At 37.5% G+C, this 22381-nt stretch overlaps 1 protein-coding gene across 1 annotated transcript; it reads right to left on the bottom strand.

Moving 5' to 3' along the window:
* Positions 1–1445: 1445 nt before the first annotated feature.
* Positions 1446–22076, bottom strand: PEX5 (peroxin 5). Its single transcript, XM_028241243.2, has 15 exons — positions 21650–22076; positions 20687–20818; positions 20454–20610; positions 13993–14186; positions 12696–12947; positions 12003–12125; positions 11045–11212; positions 5987–6180; positions 4603–4849; positions 4085–4169; positions 3703–3812; positions 3341–3565; positions 2551–2616; positions 1904–1998; positions 1446–1815 (listed from the first exon to the last, which is right to left on the bottom strand). Exons 1-15 carry the CDS (start codon positions 21764–21766, stop codon positions 1737–1739), a joined length of 2244 nt encoding a protein of 747 aa, XP_028097044.2. The 5' UTR covers positions 21767–22076; the 3' UTR covers positions 1446–1736.
* Between the last annotated feature and the right edge of the window lie 305 nt (positions 22077–22381).

Raw genomic sequence — 22381 nt, 5'->3', positions numbered from 1 at the left:
AAAAATATAAAATTAGTAAAATGGACCTCATGGAATAAAAAGATAAGTACGTATGACTAATCTGGCTATAATAATCTTTTGTGGACCTAATAGGTTACAACAACTCTAAAATGGATTTCTTAATAAAAATCCCATTTATAATTTATCTTTTCAAAATTTGTATATTTTTTTCCTTTTCAATTATTAAAATAGTTCGAATGTCTCTATTTTAGAAAGTAAAAGTGATGTTTTTTTTTAAAATTGAAGGGTTAAAGTATATGGTAAACTCATTCGTTAATGAGATCTTATTGTAATAAATTTTAAAAAACAAAAAATTTGAAATATGTTTGGTATGGAGTTCTAATCATGACTTCACCCTTATATTTGAGTGTGGTGTTTGGATGCAATTTTTAAAAATTAATTTCACACTTACTTTTAAAAACTTGTTCCAAGTGGGGTTATGAATTTTGAAATTTGGCATATCCAGTTGTCCGGTCGGTTGATCGGAAAATTGCTATTTTTTTTTATAAATTTTTTAGAGTAATTGGTACCTGTTATTTTTATATTTTAAATAAAAAAATATTTTTTAAATTTTTTATGAGTTTTGAATAGAATTTTGGAGTACGTGTTTGGTTATGAATTGTAAATTTTTGAATCAAATATCATATGTTACATAAAAAATTTCAAACTCAATTCAAAACTCATTTCAAAACAAATTTTCTACACTCAAATCATAATTCCAAATCTCACAAACTCAAAATACAATTCTATTCTCAAATCATAATTCTAAAACTCTACCAAATGCTAACTATATTTCACATTATTTATTTACAAAATTACATGATTATGGAGATGAAAATAGAGATAAATGAAGAGAAATGGTAAGAAAAATAAATTTTTAAAATTTAAGTTTTATTTTGTATTGCCAAAAAAAAAAAAAAAAAAAAAAGGAAAAATGAAAAGAAAAAGAAGCCAAAATAACTCAAAATAATTTATTTTAAGGCATTTAAAAACATTTTTGCATTTTATTATCAAAATCGCTGAGTTTCTATCATATAAAACATGTTTCTCTGTTTATTCTAATTTTTCATTCCAATATAAACTCTAGAATAACAATTCCGATAATTAATATTCACACTACTGATTTTTATTCAATAATTAATATCCAAATGAAAAAAATAATGTGAGCTAGCACTCTGATTATTTAAGCGAAAGACATTTTCCGTATTTTTTGATGTTTGGTACAATAAAAAATAAAAATCAACAGAAAAATATTTTTCATTAAGTGTGAATTCCAGCATACTTCATAAAATCTAGTACCTTATTTTGATTGATTCTTCCTCAGGGAGGTATGAGTTTATTAAAATGTAAATCTAAACACCAGCGAGCAAGCAATAATACAAAAGTAATTATGCAAATGCACTTCCCAACGAGACCAAAAACAAAAAAACAGAGAGAGAGAGAGATTTCAAGTTCCATATTAAATAGCTCCCATTCATCCCACTTCTGTATTGCTACAATTTATTTTGCTCCTTTTTGTATCGTGCCCTTACAATAAATCTTGAACAGCCACACCAGTGGGAGCTCAATTATACAAGAAATTCAAAATAAATTTTAGAGGTCAAGCTTGGCCACACTTAATCTAGAAACCGGGAAATTTTCCAGTGAGGGATCAAGATTCAAGGTGCAGCAAACCCGGACCAGATCTCAAAAGCAGAGCCTATTATTCATCAATATCCCAAACAAATGAATGCAGATCAAAGTGGGAACTCTTTCTGGAGAATATCAAGATTCCGGGAGTCACAAGCTTTCACCATGTCATCCCGAGAAGCACAGCTGCAAATACGAAAAAGATGGTTGAGAAACATGAGACATAGTTGAATTGCATTGGAGCAATGAGAGAGATTTTCTTTGATGGGTGTACCTTAGAGAAATTCTCAAATATTGCCAGGCATTATCTGCCTTTGGATTCATTGCAAGAGCACGGACATAGTAACGGATGGACTCTTCATACATACCCTAAATGCAAAAAGAAAAACAATGTTAACATATTCAACAAAAGAAAATATTCCAAGTGGAATGATAGGTTTTCTTGTTCAAATACCAAGTGAACACAATGACATGATTTCATGTTCCACAAATATAAAGATCTTTATTTTATCTCTCTTTTCTTTTGTACTATTCATACCCTACTAAAATGCATCTCTTCTATCTCAACTAATCTTCTTCTCTAGTTTTTTCATCCACCTATATAGCTAACTCTTTAATATTTTTATAAAATTCAACCTCAAACCCCTTGATTTAAAATCCATCTATCCAACTGGACTCTAAAAGTGGATTTATAGCTGTTAAAGGACGTGTTGTAAAAACCATGCAGTGCCACTGGCTTTATTCAACTAACAGTAATCTCAAAATAGTATATAAATGCTTCTAAAAGAAACCTCATATTACCAACACCCCACACCCAAATAGGTAAAAAGAACAAAAGGAGGACATCACATTGTTTTTTAAGCTTTTAGCAATGAAAGCCAGATATAGTATTCTGCATGAAAAGAAAGCACGGGAAAGAACCTGATTGGCATAACTGATACCCATGTTAGCCCATGCACGAACATAATTAGGCTTCAAATCTAGTGCCTGAGAAACCAGTAATAAAATAGCATAAGTAGCAAGAAATTGAATGTGTTACACGCCAGAAAAGAAACGTGGAAATTTGATCACAAACAAGTCAAACATAGTTGCACACGTGCACTATTGCAGAAATACTGAGGCAGTAGAAGACGCAATCATAACTACAGTGTCTTGTTTTTGATTTTTTGTTGCTCTGTATAATTATTGGAAAATGCTACATATAAATCCCATTTCTTATCTTTCTTTCTCACTCCTAAACACAAGTGAATGGGTCCCATGTGCATTTATTGAATGGGTCCCACTCCTAGACACAAGTTAAAGACAATTAACCACATTACAGTGTTCAGCTTGCGAGCCATGATAGGTTAACATCCAAACCAAGCGAATTTTTTACTCATACATTTTAGGATGAGAGTAAAGTACCCTCAAAGTAACAGATGTCATTGACATAGCATAATTAAAAACTAACTCAGCATCAAAATATCAGGAGCTGCAAGGAAATCTGAAACTGAGAAGAGGTTTCAAGCTCAACTTTAGGTAAGATTTCAGTAATCCGAGAGATGGAACTTGCAATAGTTGTACAATGTTTAACAACATGTGAATCTGGAAGCTCAATGAATAGTCATTTAAGGAGGAACGTAAAAATAATAAATGGCCTGATTTTTGTTTCATCTTAGCGTGGTATCCAAAAGGCTCTTAAGAGTGAGTACTCTCATTAAATAAGGAGTACCTGTTGATAAGCCTCTATTGCATCAGCACTCTGAACACTGTTAGCTTGTGTTGCACCGAGCTTGTTCCAAAGAGAGTAATCTCGTGGCTTGAGTACCAGAGCAGTCTTAAAGGATGCAATGGCTTTGTCATATTCTCTGGATAAGTTAAACAATACACCAAGTACTATGTGTACATCCGCATCCTCGGGTGACATTTGCGCAGCATCATTGAATAATCTAGCAACCTGTATGCCATACACAAACAAAGTACTGATTCTCAGATGAATAACAAAAGCAACTAGACATGTGTCTCCAGTGGTGGTGTACATTGTACAGCTGACAAAAGAGTTTGGTGTTTAAATTTGGTAAAATAAATACGTACATCCGCATAATACAGAGAATCAGACATCTCTGGTTGGGCAAGCGTCCCATACTTTGGATGATGGCGTAGCCAACTATACAAGTACTTCAATGCAGCCGGTTGTTCCAACTCTGAAATTTCACCCCCCAAAAAAAAATGATTGCCCATCATAGTGTTGATGATACTAGTTAAATTGGGTCTCTCACTGGCTCTAGACATTGTGAATTTTTTGCACAATAATTACTCCCAGAAACTTGAAATGTTTGACGGAACACTAAATTCAACCACGGACTAAACATCATAAAAGTTCAACTAGAAACATAGTGACTAATATTAGGATTAGCTGAATATATTTGCAGTTACAAACTCCAATTTTTGTGCACAAAGAGAAGCAACCACTAACCATTCGTATGACTCACGCCGAGAGCAAGAAGCACTTCCAGGTTTGTTGGATCAACCTCCTGTGCACGCATCATGGCTGCAATAGCCTGTGACAGAAATTTTCCATCACAAAATTAGGGAATCATTGCTCCAATATCCAAAATCAAGATCAAAATTAAAACCTAAGGAATTTCAGCTTGATTTTAATGGATGATATGCAGGTTCCAACTGCACTCTATACACATTACTCTTCAGGGTTTTGTTCAGAGAATGGAGTTGAGTACAACTACTATATATACATAAAAAAATGTAAAAAACCAAAACTAAAAGGACACCAAATTTATGTAAATTAATTTTAAATAAAAATATTTTATGTATTTCATACATTAAAATCGAGAAACAATTTTTAACATAGCTATTGAACTTCACAAATCCCGTGCGACTGCTAGTTAGTGCTTAAGGAGAAGATGCGTAAAAGATTTAAGACCACCATATGCAAGGAAGGACATTCAGAAAATAGTGTGCAATAATTATTCCAACCTGTTGGTCATCGTCATTCTCAGCATGGGCCATTCCAAGTAACCTCCAACCTTCAGCATTGTCAGGGTTTTTAAGAACTTCAGCCTCAAAAGCAAGTACAGCTTCACTCAAAAGCCCTTTGCGAAACAGCTCCTGACCTTCTTTCAATGGATTGGGGCGACCAACATAAGGATTCATATCAGAGAACTCATAGACCCCCCTCGAAGTGTCTGATCGTTGCTTGGAAGCTACTTGTTCGTTCAAGTAACTATCCATTGATTCCCCAAATGTTTCATGCAACAACAAAAAGATAAAACTCAGAGCAGAATTTGGACCTTTAGTAACAAATAAAAATAAATAGAGTCAACAAAAAGTCTTCTCAAGCATATAACCCAACATCATAATTCACAAGATACTTATTTCAGTAAAAATAAATGTGAACTGTTGCTGACAATGTCAGGATTTGTGATAAAATCAATAGTGCAACACAATCAGATAGAATATTATTGCAACAAAGAAAAGAAATACGAAGGAAGATCAACAGCCTGGCAAAAGCTCATAGTGATGGGGAAATGGATGGTAACACTTTTCAAAGGACCCAAAGACATTTCAATTCCTTACAAGAAAATAATTAGAGAATAGAGGCCAAAGGGGAAAAAAACAGGAAAAGAAAAGAAAAAAAAAAGGAAAAAGAAAAAGAAAAAGAAATAAGTAGTTTGATTCTGTTTTGTGAATTGTGACTCACAAAACTAGTGAATTCACCATTCATTAACACTTGAATCTTTTCCAAATTAAATAAACAAATAAAGAAAAATATATTTTTTAAAATCAGCATATGAAGGGTTTCTATGTGGATCAATAAATGTCTTCATCCTAAGGAAGATAGCATCCAAACTAATAACCTCACTCATTGCTACTCAAGCTTGAAGCATGCTCCTTTTGTGTAAAGCTGTAATGAACAAAATACAGAATATGATCACAACCAATTTTAAGAGAATCAATTGGTTGACTGCAAGCAATTGCCCATAATTGCTTCAAGAGGCATACCAAATTTCCCAATAGGATATGGCCAAGTAGTAAAAAGCTAAAAGAATATATAGGAACAATAAAGGATTGATAAATAACAAAGTATCAAATGATTTCTTATAACCCACTTTTGCGGCATAACTACTCAAGTTAGAAGGCATACACAGTGCTCCTTTTTCGAAATTGTGGCAATTAGCAAACAAAATATAGGATATCATCATGACCAATTTGAAGAGAATCAATCAGATGATAGGACACAATTGCTCTGGTTGTTTCAAGCAGCCTCAAAATTTCAAACAGAACATAATCAACTAGTTTAAAAAAAATTGAAGCACTAAATGATCCCTTCAATCTCTCATTTCAAGTCAGGTGGACTTACTCATCGTATGCATTTGCCCAGTTATCAGTAGAACTCTCCCCCAATGCCCCTTCGCCAACCTGACGCCCAAATTCGTCCGCCCAGTCCTGAACATTCAACTTCGAAAATTCATTGACCCACTGATCATCGATTGACCCATGTAGCTCACGTTCAGCAGCAAACTCATTTGCCCACCCATCTGGTCCATGAGAAAGCTGAAAACCACAAAGCATTTAGGCTGAGATATTTTTTACTGGATACAAAATCAACGATAATACTGACTAATTTAGGAGCAAAAAGAACATAGAAAACTGCTTATCTAGAGCAACCTCACTAACTATTAATGGTACAGATTAACCATGAGGATTAGGATAAATAAAGAAGTCAACAGTGCGGGAAAAAATTTATAAGTAAAATTTATAAAGAAAATCAACACATGGCATAAAGGAATAAAAATCCGAAGCTTCTTCCTCCTCTTCCCCACTCTAGCTCTCTGCCAACTATTAAGAAGTTCAACCACTCCATTGGGGAATGCCCACCAAACCACAAAAGAAGATGCAACTGAAGTCCAAAGTTTCCAAAGTTCCCTCGTCACTTGGCAGCAGATAACGAGATGGTGCACTAATTAACTGTTCAATTTACACATACAACACCTGTTAGAATTTCCCATCTTTACCTTCACCTACTCCACTACACACTCCACTTCACCTACCTCTACTCCACTACACACTCCACTTCACCTAACCCACTATCACCTCCACTACACCTACTACCACATTACCTTCACCTACTCCACTACACACTCCACTTCACCTACCTCTACTCCACTACACACTCCACTTCACCTAACCCACTATCACCTCCACTACACCTACTACCACATTTTCTTCTATATATAGATTGTATAGGAATTGTAATTTATGAATCTTGTAATCTATCAATCAAGACATCAATCAATAATACATAAATTCTTACATGGTATCAGAGCAAGGTTAAGAATTTAATATTTTTTCGCTTCACCGGCGGGCGGCAACCTCGCCTTGGCCGCCCGCCGGACCTCAACCTAGTCCGCTAGAATTATCTACTACATACCTACCTCCTCATCATATCTTCATAACATCTCATTCTCTCTCGGCATCATAGTAGCCGTGATACTGCTCATACTTCTGGACAGCGGAGAGAACATCGTCTTTCTCGATCTTTCCGCCGACGCCGGTGGCGAGATCCAAGGCTCCGGCTTTCGACATCACTCTCCCCAAATAGTCCATAGCAGCTTCTCCACCGGAAAGATACTCCTAACAGCAGCGGAAAAAAGGTGTTTCCCTCAGCCAAACAAGGCTCAATAGCTGTGGTCCTCATCAAAATACGTGTAATTGCTACTCCTGAACTTGGTTTCCCTATCCTTGCTAACAAGCTTCTCAAATGCTTCCGGGCCATGTTCTTCTATGTACTTCTCAGCAGCAGTTAGAATGTCATCTGGCTTACTGAAGATGTCCTTCTTCCTTGGGACATACTAGACGTTAACAGTCTGCTGTGGGTTAAGAAAGAAAGGCCTCAAATAATGCTCATAAACATATGCAGCACCACTGATACTCTTTATGATGGTGGATATTTCAATGCCATTACAACACAGCACCTTGAAATTTATTTTATTTTATTTTCTTATCTCTCTTTCTGACCATTACAACACAGCACCAGCACACTTGTTCCCACCTTTCATCATGGTCTCCACTTTCTTTTTCTTTTTTTATATTTATTTTAATCCATCTTTTTGAAAACAAAACCAATATCACTTTTTTTAATTCCTTAATTTATTTTAATAACATGAGTGGCCTCTCTTTTCCACCATCTCCCTCTTTTTCTACACAATATTTTTGTACCACCGCCCACTCCATGATTTCCATATTAATATTATTATTATTATTATTATTATTATTATTATTTTCACAAAAAAAAAAAAAAAAAAAAAAAAAAAAATTCATTCCAGTTGATTTTTCTGCCTTACCACACCTACCATTCGAGTTTGCCAAACACACTTATTTTATTCATGTCAGGATCAACCCCGATCATAATTTTACACGGAAAAAAAAAAAAAAAAAAAAAAAAAAAAAAAAAACCACCATAACACACCCAACACCCACAGTGGGATTTTTCTTCTCTACTCTGCTGCAGATCTCTTCTTCTTTCCTCCGTCCTGGGCGGCCCTTGACGGTGCTGCCTCCGTGTTTCCTACGCTGCCGAGCACGTTCACTCCTCCATACTCCTCCACTGCAGCATACGGCGGACCTCCAAATCGGAACATCACAGTGGCCTTCCGCTTCAGCTCCTTATTTTCTGCTTTCAGCACACTTATCTCTGCTCGCGCATCCTTATACATGCGTTGGAGCAGAGCCAGCTGGGAATTTAAATGCTGCACCTCATTTGTCCTACTCTGCAGCCGGTTCGACAAATTTGTGACCGCCGTCATGGTTTCCACGCATGACTTCAGAGTATACTGATTAGCCTCAATATCAGTTTGCACCGCCATTTTTTGCTCCACCGACCGCATCGGAAAGTTCAATGGAGCAAAACCAGAGGTGTTTGGTTGAGGTTCACTGGCCACCGCATCAGTTATTTCTCTTGTGGGCTCGTTCAGTTCTGGAAAGAGCGTGAGCAGGTTCTGGGTAGCTGGACGGGAAGAAGAGGCCATGTTTTTGGGTTGCTAAGTGTTTCAGCGAAATAGCAATTTCAGACTGGTAATGTTCGGAAGGGTTGGTGACAGAATGGCAACAAAGTGTTCCACAGTTTCTCTCTCCGCAGAGGCAGAGTTTTTTCAGCGAAGGGTTGGTTTTAGAGGTTTCAGAATGGTATGCCTCAGCCTCAGCCTTCGTCTTGGTTAAATAGCCGAGGCAGCCACGCGTATCGCGCGCCTCTTGCCGCCCGACAAACTGGCACGCCTTTTCATGGCACATCTTTTGACAAAGTGGACACGCCTTTTGATGGCACGCCTTTTGATGGCACGCCTTTTGATGAATTGGGCACGCCTTTTGATGGCACGCCTTTTGACAAAATTTGGCACACCTTTTGAGGGTGCAACTTTTTAAGAGTCCGACAAGACTCTGTAAACTGTCCCGACATTGATTCCGGTTAGTTTTTACAAGTGTCCGACAAGACTCTGTAAACTGTCCCGACATTGATTCCGGTTAGCTCCTTTATGGGTCCGACAAGACTCTGTAAACTGTCCCGACATTGATTCCGGTTAGCTCCTTTATGGGTCCGACAAGACTCTGTAAACTGTCCCGACATTGATTCCGGTTAGTTTCTACAAGGGTCCAGCAAGACTCCGTAAACTGTCACAACATTGTCTTCTACAACGGTCCGACATGACCCCATAAACTGTCTTCTACATCGGTCTGACACCACCATACAGTGTCCTCTACAACGTTCTGACACCCCATACAGTGTCTTCACCAACGGTCTGACACGACCATACAGTGTCTCCTATCCTTTTTTATTTTTATGTATTTTCTTGTTTTGTTACTCTCTCCAAACTCAAGTTGGTTAGTTTCTCTCCTCCTTGAGTTTGCGGGGGGCTGTTAGAATTTCCCATCTTTACCTTCACCTACTCCACTACACACTCCACTTCACCTACCTCTACTCCACTACACACTCCACTTCACCTAACCCACTATCACCTCCACTACACCTACTACCACATTACCTTCACCTACTCCACTACACACTCCACTTCACCTACCTCTACTCCACTACACACTCCACTTCACCTAACCCACTATCACCTCCACTACACCTACTACCACATTTTCTTCTATATATAGATTGTATAGGAATTGTAATTTATGAATCTTGTAATCTATCAATCAAGACATCAATCAATAATACATAAATTCTTACAACACCAACTCACAATCACTTACTTTGTCCATCTCAAATTATCTATAGTGAAGATTCTAGACCTAAGAGACTAAACCACCTCGACGATTCCTGGGAGCCAGAAATAGCAAACATGAGAAGAAAGGCATCCAGCAGAGAGCCGTCACTAACAAAGAAAACGTCATCACCATTCCTCACTTGAAATCAAATATCTTCTGAAATTTACTCCAATACAAAGAAACCTTTCCACAACCACATCAAAGGAACCCCATGCTTTATCACTACACTGCCCATTCCTACAACCATACTTTGACTTAATGAGTGAACACCACAAACAACAGTCTAGCAAAAATGTAAATATTTCATGTGCGCACACATGCCCAGTACCACCCATGGGATATCAACCATACAAAAGAGTTGATGCCAAAGATCCAAAGCCACTTGACAATGCAGGAATAAGTTATCCAAATATTCCTCACTACTACACATTATCCACCATTGAGGAGAAAGGAAGTGATGGTGTCTCCTCTTTTGAAAAATATTATTAGTAATGATTTTCCCGTGAGCCAAAGACCACATAAAAATCCTTACCTTTAGAGGCACTATCACTTTCAAAGTTTTCATTTTTCCTACATGCATGTATCGCTTGTGACAATTTCTTCTTGTTTTGATTAATTTTTGAACTTCTTCATTTCAGCACCAAGTTTCCTTAGATGACAACCCACTTCCCTCAAGTTCTCTGAAAACCTTTTTTTCTTGTCTTCTAATGCAAACTAGTCATCAAAAGAACGATCTTGATCGCACAAATGATTCCTCACCCTTTGAAAGAAATGACATCATTTTTTTTCAAATGAAAGCAATGATTTACCAAGAGACTCACAACTTGAGCGAAATTAAACAATAAATTTTTATTATTTCTTTCGATTTTAATTTCCAGACAGGGATGTGAATGGGTTCTTGTTTAGGTTTTAGGTGGAACAGAATGGCAAAGTGAGCTGAAAGCCTGAAAGTATCCTAACACGGTATTGATGGCAAATAATAGGTGACTCGACAATGAAAAACTTAGTCAGACCAAAACTCCAAGAATATCCACTGATAATAACATGTAGTCAATAAGTAAAGCCGAGTCTAACGCTTCACATGTTTGTCAATTGCTTATATTTTTTATAAATACAATTTAAATATTGGCCAATTATTTATACTTGCCTTATCATGCACGAACTGGTCAGCCCATGCATGACCTCCATCATGCTGCTGTTGATATTCTGTTGCCCAATCCCCAGGTGCAGATACTGCAGTTGGCTTGACTTGATTATCCTCAATAAAAATTTCACCACGACTCATCTTCGACACAAATTGAAGAAACTTTGAATTCTGTATGCCCCCAAAATGTGATGAGTATTGATAAAATGGAAACAAAGCAATGCATATAATTTTTTGTTTTTGATGTTATAAACAATGAAGAAGTCATGCATAGCAGCCTTTCCTATGCTTGACCATTTCAATTACCAATTACGAGTTTTTTGGCCTACTTACAAAAAGTAATCTGTGTATTCTCTTATTTGATTAAAAGAATATACATATATATAAATACACACATGTATAACTCATGTCTTAATCAAGCTTCATTACAAAAGTTTGGCCATTTTTTTGTGACCGCTGTAATATTTCTTGGGATAATTCTTTTAGTCCTAAAATTTTTATTTTTTTTAACCAGCAGCTGCTATTTTTTTTTCCCAGTGATATGGCATCTTATTGCTAAAATTAACTAACAATTCATCAGACAGATATATATTTATCTGGGGATTTAATAATCAGTAAAATGTGAACCATGCCATAAAAAATGAGTGCTAGATCTAAATATCCTACATTCCCTGCTTGAGATGAATGGGTGAATCTTTAAAAGTTCAAAACTGTTCCGTAGATTATGACTGAGTCGGCAAGCTCATTATGAGTGAAACTCCCTCAGAATATCAAGTTCAGTAAGTACTGGGTCCTATTATTTACATAGACGTGCAAATTAATTCTTCACAAAAACCAGCTTTGATTCTGAAAACCTTTTATATCAACACACGTCCAGGACAACACAAACAACAAAACATAAAAGCACAAGCCCACCATGTGATCATTTATGAGAACAAATGTCAAAAAAACAGCATACAACCTGGAATTTAGGGTCATTATTCTGAGCTAATGTGTGTGCTAGCATACGAGTCTGCTCCATGGCAGCTAAGTTTGAGATATTTGCACCTCCCATTGGATTTAATGATGCAATCTGAGATTGTTCCTGTAAAAAACAAACAAATACCATTAGACTTCCGTATAATTTATACCACAACATACAAGTAGCAAATATGTTAGCATGCAATTTATCCAATTATATGATAAATTAGACCGACAGCTACATATGTGAGAAAAGAAAATTCAATCAGATAAGGAACGCTTCAGAACAATTTAGGAACACATTAGGATAACTGAATAATGGACAAAAGGACATTAATGCAGCAAAAATGGGAGAGGATTCCTAAACTGGGAGATTAAAACTTGGAAAAAGAGAATTAAATAATTGTAACTTTTCCACAATAATATGTGTTCAACATAATTCCCTGTCCTGGAATGTCCCCAAAATTGAGAACCCAACAAGGTTCCTTATACAGATTTGGAAAGTGATACAAGTTTTACTGGCCTGTTGCCACACATTTAATTCAATATGCAGCTCTGACTTGACCTTTAACCAACCTAACAGTTAAGACGGTTCTAATACCAAATGATAGTAAAATATTCAATTCAATATCAACTAAAAAAGATGGTACCACCACTGCAAATCCTATATACTACTTATATATAACTTCCTTACATGCTCAAATTCAGAAGCCCAACCATTAGCACCATGCTGTCCTTCAAATGACTGAGCCCAAGCATTAGGGTCACCATGTTGTACTCTGTGTTGCGCATATTCAGCAACCCAACCATCTGCAGGAAGAGGCCCAGGTTTCAGCATACCTTGAGACTCATTCCAATACTCGTCCAGCTCATGAAATCTCCCAGGCAGAGGCCCCCTTGCCCGAATATCATTATCAATGTCCAAAGAAGATAATAATGCATTTACCTGACAAAGTAACAGAATTCAAATGAACTTCCAATCAATGAACAACAGAGCAGCAAAGGAAGTCAAAATACAGAGATAAAGGAAGGAATCAGAAAAATGTTCCATCAGCATATCAGAGTATCCACATAAATTGTATTAATGGTTTCGCCAATGACCAAATCCATGAATTCCAACTCCTCTAAGATCCTATTCATGTGCTTGGAGTCTCACATCCCAATAACTTAGAAGGTCTGGACACACATATACAGGACTTGATGTCTCATGGACTACCCTCAAATCTAGTTGAATTACACTCACCTGTGCAAAAGTATGATCTCCTCAGCCCATAGACAGATTAGGGGTTGGTTAGGTAACCTTGTAATCAACTAGACAACAAAAAATAGTAAATAATTCAACAAGCAAAAAAATCTTGACCTAAAAATGTTTGGACTTATTTTTCAAGTAGGTCAATTCCAATAGTTCAAAAGAATTAGGGTCACTATGGCAGAGTTCATTTGAGATTAAGGTGGTGCCAGGCACCACTGGCATGTTAAAGATGACATGATAATACATTGTGAAGGTAACAATTATGGGATTAACAAAGGCATGGATGGTTGTGTGTGGTAAAATATCAAAGAAGTGCAGTCGTCGGAGTGGACCTGGCATGGAGGAATTTGGAGGTAGGAGGATGACATAACATTAGCAAGTCTTGGCAGGAGTTGCTGCAGTGGTGGTGCAACGGTGGTCTTGAAAATCTAACATTACGTGGCAACAGCTAAGTGGCACTGGTAGTTGATGCAGTGCATATCAAGTTGGATTAGTTAATAGACAAATTAATTAGAAATTTGCATCTGGCACACAACCTTGGGACATACAAATTCCAATTAATGCTTGAGATTCATGAAGACTAATTTCTCATGGTTCTTAAAGTTCATGAAACTATGAACGCAATGATTTCAAGCAGAACATAACATAACAAAGATAGAAAGAAAAAGAAACCGAGAATCCAACTGATTCCATATGATGAAAAAGCATGCAGATTTTTAGACTAAGCATATGCACCAACCTGTGAATTGATGAAGTCTTCACTCTTATCAGCAAAAATGTGCCGAGCCATGATGCTGCTGCGATCACGTATGCATTTCTTGTCACCTTCAGACAACCCCAATACTGGGAGTGGAGTAGGATGTAATGGAATACCACCTCGGCCGCTATTAACAAATGAATGCAGAAAACTTGACAACACTCTTTGCGGTGGCCCTAGAACACAGGATGAAACAGAAAAATGAAAATCTTATAGAACCAATGCCCTAGGTTGCACACAATCATTTTCCGGTAGCAATAACAAAATATCAAATTAATTAAAGGTCAACAATCTCAGCTAGTAAAATTGTTAGAACACTTATTTTTGTTCTTTTGTTCTCTTGTTAATATTTACGTAAGTTGAGGGTACGATGGTCATATTGCTATGTTAGAGTTTGTATATATATTTGGCTAATGTAAAGTTGAGAAACAATGAGTATTCAACATATATAAAATTACTCTTTCTTCTTCTTATTCTTCTTTCTAAATCACAACCCTAAATTCCTTCATTTCACATTCTAACTTGATATCAGAGCAATCTATTCTAATTCAGAAAGGTTTCTACAGACTCCGGAGATCGATTTGAGGAGATCGATTTGAGGTGACCGAGACGTGCTAGTGCCATCATCCATACGATGACGTCAGCATGACATAAGCACTGTACGGACGGGTCCTTCATCCCTAGACTCGAAATTGCCCCCTGATATTTATGGTGATTTTTATGGAATTTTTTGATCATCCCTGATATGAGTTTTCGACTTTTGAAAGTATTTCAAGTTTTTTTAGACTGTTTTTCAAATCTGCTCTTAGGGCTGTTTTTTGCTGAATCTACTTGCTGGAATCCTATCTCTGGGAGCCGAAACTCCCTCTTTCAGTGTTATTTGCTATTGTTTTGTTGATTTACTACTATTGGGTTGATCTTTGATTCAATTTTGGACTCTTATGCATAGTTGGCAGTGTTATTCTCTAGCCTCTACCCACTGAAACTTACTATATAGGGGCTAGAAATTATTTAACAAGGTCTGGTTGATCTTAAAGTGTTGATTTGTGTTGGTGGGTTGCTATTTTTGGTTGAATTTGCGTCCAAATCTGTTTGGTAGACATAGGTTTTCGACTCATGCCTCTATAATCTTGGATTCTTGTTGATTGAACTATTTCCATGGCTATACTCATGGCTGTGAGTGCTGATTGGTGTGGATAATTTCTATTTGCAAGAATTTTGCTGCTTTCATACTCTTGTGTTGAGTATTTTGTGTGATTGATTGTCATGGCTGAAATTGAGACTAAGGCAATGGCTGTGAGTAAAGATGATGACATGCCCAAATCTATTACTACCAAGAAGTTGAATGGTGCCAATTATTTAGCTTGGGCTCATGCTATAAAAATTTTCTTACGTGGTAAGAAAAAATCCCGCTTCATTAACGAACTTCGTCCTGCCACTGACGACAAAGCTTATGATGATTAGTGTAGTGAGGATTCCCATGTTATGGGTTAGATCTGGAATAGCTTAGAACTACAGGTTGCTACTACAATGGAATTTTGTGATGCCTCTAAGGAAATTTGGGACTCCCTTGCTGACTCCTTTTCGAATCAGAGCAATGTCTCTCAGGTCTATGAGCAATGTGAGCAGATTTTTGCTATGCGCCAATCTGGCCGGTCCCTTTCTGATTATTATAGTAGTCTCAAGACCTTGTGGGATCAGTTATTGCAGTATCAACCCTTCACTACTAATGTGAATAAACAGAAGCAACATTGGAAGGAGTTCATAATGGCTTCTTTACTCTCTAGCTTAATTCCAGAATTGCAGGGGGTTCAAGGATCAGATTCTTGCCAGTGAGACTTTACCTTCTGCTGCTAATGCCTATTCTCAGCTATTATGTTCTTCTTTGGGACAGGCACAATCCACCTCCAGATTCTCTGCCTTGTCATCTTCTGCATTAGTCTCAAGTAGTGTTGATCGTGGGTCTACTTGAGGGGGTTTTCTTGGCACATCTGGTCAACGAGGCTCTTATTCTGATTCACAGGGTTCTCGTGTGGCTGGTTCTCGTAGTGGTGGCTCCCGTGGTGGTTTCAGGAGTGGAGGTAGTAGTGGACCTAGTTCTCGCACACGTGGTGATCGCAAGTGTACTCGTTGTGGTTACCAAAGTCATACTGAACCTTAGTGCCGGCAGAAGTATGGCAAACCTAACCATGTCCATCAGGTTATTGATATTCCATCCCACAGTCATCCTTGCTTTCCACTGGTTCTGTTGCTTCCCCGGTTGATTCACATGAGACACTCATTACTCAGAATAATGAGCTTACCGCTCTTGTCCAGTATCTCCAGCCTAGTCTACCTTTATCCTCTACTGCTACTATGGCTAGTTCAGGTAATATTTCATGTGTGGCTAAGTCCTCTCAGCCTTGGCTCCTAGACTCTAAAGCTAGTTCCCATGTTTCTGGTAATTCCTCTCTTTTTTATACTCTTTGACCTGTTGATTATACAATTATACTTGTTGATGGATCTTCTAGACCTGTTTGTGATCAAGGTCCTCTTCATCCCACTCCATCCCTTTCCTTACCCTCTGCTCTTTATGTTCCTAAGTTTCCATTTAATTTGCTTTCTGTTAGCCAATTGACTCAAGCTCTCCACTGTTCGATAACATTTTCTCTTACTTCATATGTTTTTCAGGACCTCCAGACCAAGAGGATGATTGATTCAGGGCATGAGAAGGATGGCTTATACTTTTTGGACACTAAGACCTCTCCTCATCCTCCATCTGCTCTGTTGAGTGCTACTGTATCTCCTCTTCAGTGGCATTTTCGCTTGGGTCATCCCTCCTTGGCCAAGCTCAAGTTAGTTGTTCCGGGTTTGAGTCATGTTTCTTAGATTGAGTGTGAAGCCTGTCAATTTGGGAAGCATCACCGTAGTTCTTTTCCTAGTCGTGGTGTTAGCTGTGTGTCTGAGTCGTTTGCTCTTGTCCATACAGATACTTGGCGTACTTCTAGAACTCGCATTGTAAATGGTTTCTTTTATTTTGTTATTTTTGTGGATGATTACTCTCGGATGACTTGGTTGTTTTTAATGAAACAAAGATTTGATTTGCCTTCCATAATCTCTAAGTTTTATAATAAAATCTTTACTCAATTTAGCAAACGTATTAAGATATTTCGGTCTAATAATACCTTAGAATATGTGTAATCTATTGTAAGTACCTTTTGTGATACTCATGGTATTATCTATCAAACTAGTTGTTCTCATACATCCCCTCAAAATGGTGTTGCAGAGCGAAAATACCGTCATTTGTTAGATGTTGCTTGCACACTAATGTTTAATATGCATGTCCCCAAACAGTTTTGGGGCGATGTAGTTCTCACCACTTGTTTGCTTATCAATCGCATGCCCTCTAGTATTGTCCACCAATCTCCCTAATCTCTGTTATATCCCACACCATCTCCTTTTCCCTTGCCTCCTCACACTTTTGGTTGTGTGGCCTTTGTTCATGTTCTTGACCCTGGTTTAGATAAGTTATCTCCTAGAGCACACAAGTGTGTGTTCTTAGGCTATGCACTCAGAAAGGGTATCGCTGCTATCATCTTGAGTCGTCGCTACTTTGTCAGTGCTGATGTTACCTTTTTTTAGTCTACTCCGTTTTTTTCTTCCTCTGGCCAACAATTATCCACAGGTCTTCTCTCTTATCGTATGGGGGAGTCAGCCTCTCTCACTCCTACTCTTTCCACTTATGCCCCTTCCATATCCACTCCTATATCCTCTACCTCTCCTCTCACTTCTACCCCTCCGTTGCAGGTTTATCAACGGTCTTAACCTCATCGCATTGTGTCTTATGGCCCGACCAGTTCATCTCCTTCGTCTAAGGTCCCTGTTCCACCTACTGATATGCCATCTGATGGCCTTCCTATTACACTCCACAAAGATAAACAAACTTGCACTCAACATCCTATTGCTACTTTCGATTCTTATAATCGCCTCTCTCCTGGTTTTCACTCTTTTGCTTGTAGCTTGTCTAGTATTTCCATTCCCCGCTCCTATCAGCAGGCTATGTCTATCTCTGGTTGGAAACATGCCATGGATGAGGAAATGCTTGCTCTTTATCAGAATCAGACGTGAGAACTTAACCTTTTGCCGTCTAGCAAATCTATTATGGGTTATCGTTGGATTTATACTGTTAAGTATTTTCCCGATGGAATTGTTAAGCAACTTAAGGCTCGCTTAGTAGCTAAAGGCTACACCCAGACCTATGGTGTTGATTACTTGGAGACCTTCTCTCCTGTGGCTCGTCTGAACTCTGTTCGGATTCTTCTCTCTGTCACGGTTAACAAGTCTTGGCCTTTATACCAACTTGATATCAAGAATGTCTTTCTTCAGGGTGATCTCCAAGAGGAGGTCTATATGGATTAGCCCACTGGCTATGTTGTTCCCGGCCAGGAGCATCTTGTTTGCCGATTGTAGAAGGCCTTGGTCTTAAGCAGTCCTCTCGTGCTTGGTTTAATCGCTTCAGTGTTGTTGTGCTTGCCTATGGATTTTCCCGTTCCACCTTTGATCACTTTGTTTTTGTTCACCACTCATCTACTGGGAGCACTGTTCTTATTGTCTATGTGGATGACATCATCATTTCAGAGAGTGACTCCAATGGTATTGCTAATTTGAAGCAGTATTTAGGACAACAATTTCACACTAAAGATTTAGGCCATCTTCGGTATTTTCTTGGAATTAAAGTTGCCCGCTCTTCTCAGGGCTTGTTTCTTTCTCAACGGAAGTATGTTCTTGCTCTTCTTACTGAGACTGGCCTCCTAGGCACTCGCCCCAGTGATACTCCCATGGATTCTAGTGCCAAGCTTGATGGTGACACTGGAGACTTATTTCTCAATATTGGTCGTTATTGTCGGTTGGCTGAGAAGTTAATCTATCTCACTGTCACTCGTCCCGATATTACCTATGCCATAGGTGTGGTCAGTTAGTTTATGCATGCTCCCTGCCAACCCCATTTTGTGGCTGTGTGTCATATCTTGCAATACTTGAAGAGTGCTCCAAGTCGGGGTTTGCTCTATCGCCCAGCTTCCTCTATGTCTGTCACTGGCTTTAGTGATGCTGATTGGGCTAATGATAAGATTGACCAACGTTCCACCTCGAGCTATTGTCCCTTGTTGGTGGTAATCTTGTTACTTGGCGTAGCAAGAAACAGACTGTTGTTGCTCGGTCTAATGCCGAGGCTGAGTATCGTGCCATGGCTCATACTGCTTCTGAGATGCTTTGGATTCAGTCTTTTCTCCAAGATTTTGGCTTTTCTGTTCCCACTCCTTTGAGCATCTCTTGTGACAATCAGGCTGCTATCTTCACTACCAATAATCAAGTGTTTCATGAACGCACCAAACATATAGAAGTTGATTGCCATTTTATTCGTGATATCTTACTCCGCAAGCAACTTGTGACTCCTTATGTTCGTTCTGCAGATCAATTGGGTGATATTCTAACCAAGTCGTTGGCTCAGTCTTCGTTTCATCGTTTATCCGTCAAGATGGGCATGTTCGATCTCTATGCTCCAACTTGAGGGAGAGTGTTAGAATACTTATTTTTATTCTTTTGTTCTCTTGTTAATATTTACATAAGTTGAGGTACGATGGTCATATTGCTATGTTAGGACTTGTATATATATTTGGCTTATGTAAAGTTGAGAAACAATGATTATTCAACATATATAAAATTACTCTTTCTTCTTCTTCTTCTTCTTCTTGTTCTTCCTCCTAAATCCCAATCCTAAATTCCTTCATTTTACATTCTAACTAAAATCATTTTCTTCCATCAAATTACTTACAGGCTTGACCTCTGAGAATTTGAAGACTACATTTACTTGCTAATAACTAAATTATGTAGCTGTTCAAGTTAGAATTGGAGTTGGATATAAAGAAAATAAAATAATTTTTGAAGTCATGAAAATGTCAAACAAACCACATAAAAGCATCTATACAACCAACTTCTTTTCAATTTGACTAAAATCCTAATGACCAAGGAAATAATAAATTCTAGACAATGTACAAATGCTCAACAAACCACAACAAAAACAAACAATCACTCCAAACACAAGTGTTTCACGTGGTTCATTGACTTCAGCACAATGCTCTCATAAAAAAATGATCAATCATTTACAAAGAATTGAAGTAATAAGAACTTAATTTCACAAATCCACAAACATTCTCAATTTTCTCCACCCAAAAAATGACAACATTCTCACACAATAAACTAAAAATGAAAATTAAATCATCAGGACCATTAAGTGGGAAACCTTTTCAACCAGAAACGCAATAAAGACTGCTCATATTCTTAAAGCGGTCATGCCAGAATCTGAGAAGCAAGATAACTATAAACTTCTCTAGTCCGGAAATGCAAGACAGACTCTACCATTCACATCTGAAGTTCACTCAAAACTAGAGAGGGCTCAAGTTTACCTTCCAAATCTGATTGAGGCCGAGTATTAACTCCTATTGGGTGCACCATCACAGGCAAGTTGCTCAGACTGTCTGGTTGAGGATTGTGCATCTCATCCCAAACACCATCAAGTCTACCCTCATCTGCAGGGCGGAAGCGCTGGAAAAATTGTGCGACCTGGCATAAATGAATATTGATGAGAGTAATCCAATGAATCCAGTAAGAAAATTCACCAAAGAACAAGATCAAAAACCTGGCCATTAGGCTGCATCTGATGATCAAAGTCTGATCCCGGGAGCATAGTTAATGGCTCATTAGCTCCCGGGTAAAAACTACCATCAGGAGTCGTGGTTGTTAGCGTAGGAATCTCCTTCAGCCTTTCCAACTTTAATATAGTCCACATGCAATAAGAATGAGTATCAAAAACTACAGATGCAGCAAACACTAACAGACCAATACTAGAAAATCCTGAAGCACTGATATAATACATAATACATCTTGTAAAATAGAACTTATTTGCACTTCACACCACTTAATGCTTTCAAAAAATTATACTGGATATTGATTTTGATATAGAACATGAAATGAATGTAGAGAAAAAGTAGCATTCTCCATAATCAAGTGCATATATTTCCACAACCGTCGTTGACTTAAAGCTCATAATCAAGTTCACTTTTTGGATAACTTTTTTTTTAAAGGTAATCAAGCTTTGTATAAAAAGAAAAACTACATGAATGCACATACCCTAGACTATACAAAAACTAAACACCAAATAACCTAGTCCAAGAATTGCTACTACTGTCCATATCCCACACACCTAAACATAGAAACCCTAGCTTATCAGAATTCACCATTAGACTTCATTGCAGCCACAACAAACTAATCTAAAACCAAAACAAGCCCATCACTAGATTTACTTTGGATAACAGTTTTAGAATTCCATTTGGGAGTAAAATTTGTTCTAATTTGGCCCAACCAAATAAAATCTAAGCAAACCCCAACAAATTAGTAGATAATTTTTTGAAGAGAAGCACAAAATTCCATCATTGGAGAACAATTGTAACTTCACCAGATTACCAAAACGATATAGAACCAGAATCAGCACAAAAAAAAAAAAAAAAATCATTTCTTCGGCCAGAAATGCCATGTACAATAACATCACTTGGACAAATTTCAAAACAATTATCTGCTTAGAGAGAGAGAGAGAGAGAGAGACCTGGTTGGTAGAAGAACCGATAATTTTGTTGGCTAAAGCACCGAAGGGGTTTGAGGAAGAAGATGAGCCAGGAACAGCACAAGCCGCACCACCAGTCACAAGGTCTCGCATCGCCATCTCTCTCTCTCTCTCAATTCACAGCTCTCTTCTTCTTCTTCTTCTTCTTCTTCTTTAATTCGATTTCGAGTACTCGACCTCTATATGTGTACTGATGGTGTATGTATATGTGTGTATAGTATAATCAGAGCAATCAGACCAATCTCTCTCTGCGCACCTCTGGGTTGTTTTTTTTGGTCCTTGTCTGGCTAGTATTTATCTTATTATACAATCGAGGATTGAGGGAGGGTACACGATGAACACACCACCGACTCGCCTGTTTGCGCGATTTATACTTATTTTGGAAAGATGGTAAAAAGTGATTTTTTTTTTTTTAACTAAGTTTTTGGTTTTTTTTAATAAATGATTTGAGAAGTTGGTAAAAAGTGACTTTTGACTTTTTTTATTAATGTTTGTTTATGATATTAAATTATAATAAAATGATCAAATTATCCCCATTTATTTAAAATATTTACAACTTTACCTATGTAACATATTTTGACCCATGAGGATAAAATTGTAATTACACCGTTGACTAAAAATCAACTTTCTAAATGAAAAAAAAAAGACAAAAAAATCAACTTTTAACTTTTACTACAAACTAAAAAAATGATTAAAAGTCAACTTTTCAAAATA

Source organism: Camellia sinensis, chromosome 7 (assembly GCF_055761805.1).
Source record: "Camellia sinensis isolate YWXY chromosome 7, ASM5576180v1, whole genome shotgun sequence".
Taxonomy (NCBI): Eukaryota; Viridiplantae; Streptophyta; class Magnoliopsida; order Ericales; family Theaceae; genus Camellia; species Camellia sinensis.
Note: the sequence above shows the minus strand (reverse complement) of the source record. Positions and strands in the feature narration are given on the sequence as shown.

What these genes read in the sequence shown, in the direction of transcription:
- PEX5 (XM_028241243.2), bottom strand. Translation starts at nt 21,766, where the DNA reads ATGGCGATGCGAGACCTTGTGACTGGTGGTGCGGCTTGTGCTGTTCCT. An exon ending in GGGCTTCTGAATTTGAGCAT is followed by an intron (nt 12,126 to 12,695) that starts GTAAGGAAGTTA and finishes TGTTTTTTACAG; the next exon opens with GAACAATCTCAGATTGCATC. An exon ending in ATTCTCTGTATTATGCGGAT is followed by an intron (nt 3,566 to 3,702) that starts GTACGTATTTAT and finishes TATGGCATACAG; the next exon opens with GTTGCTAGATTATTCAATGA.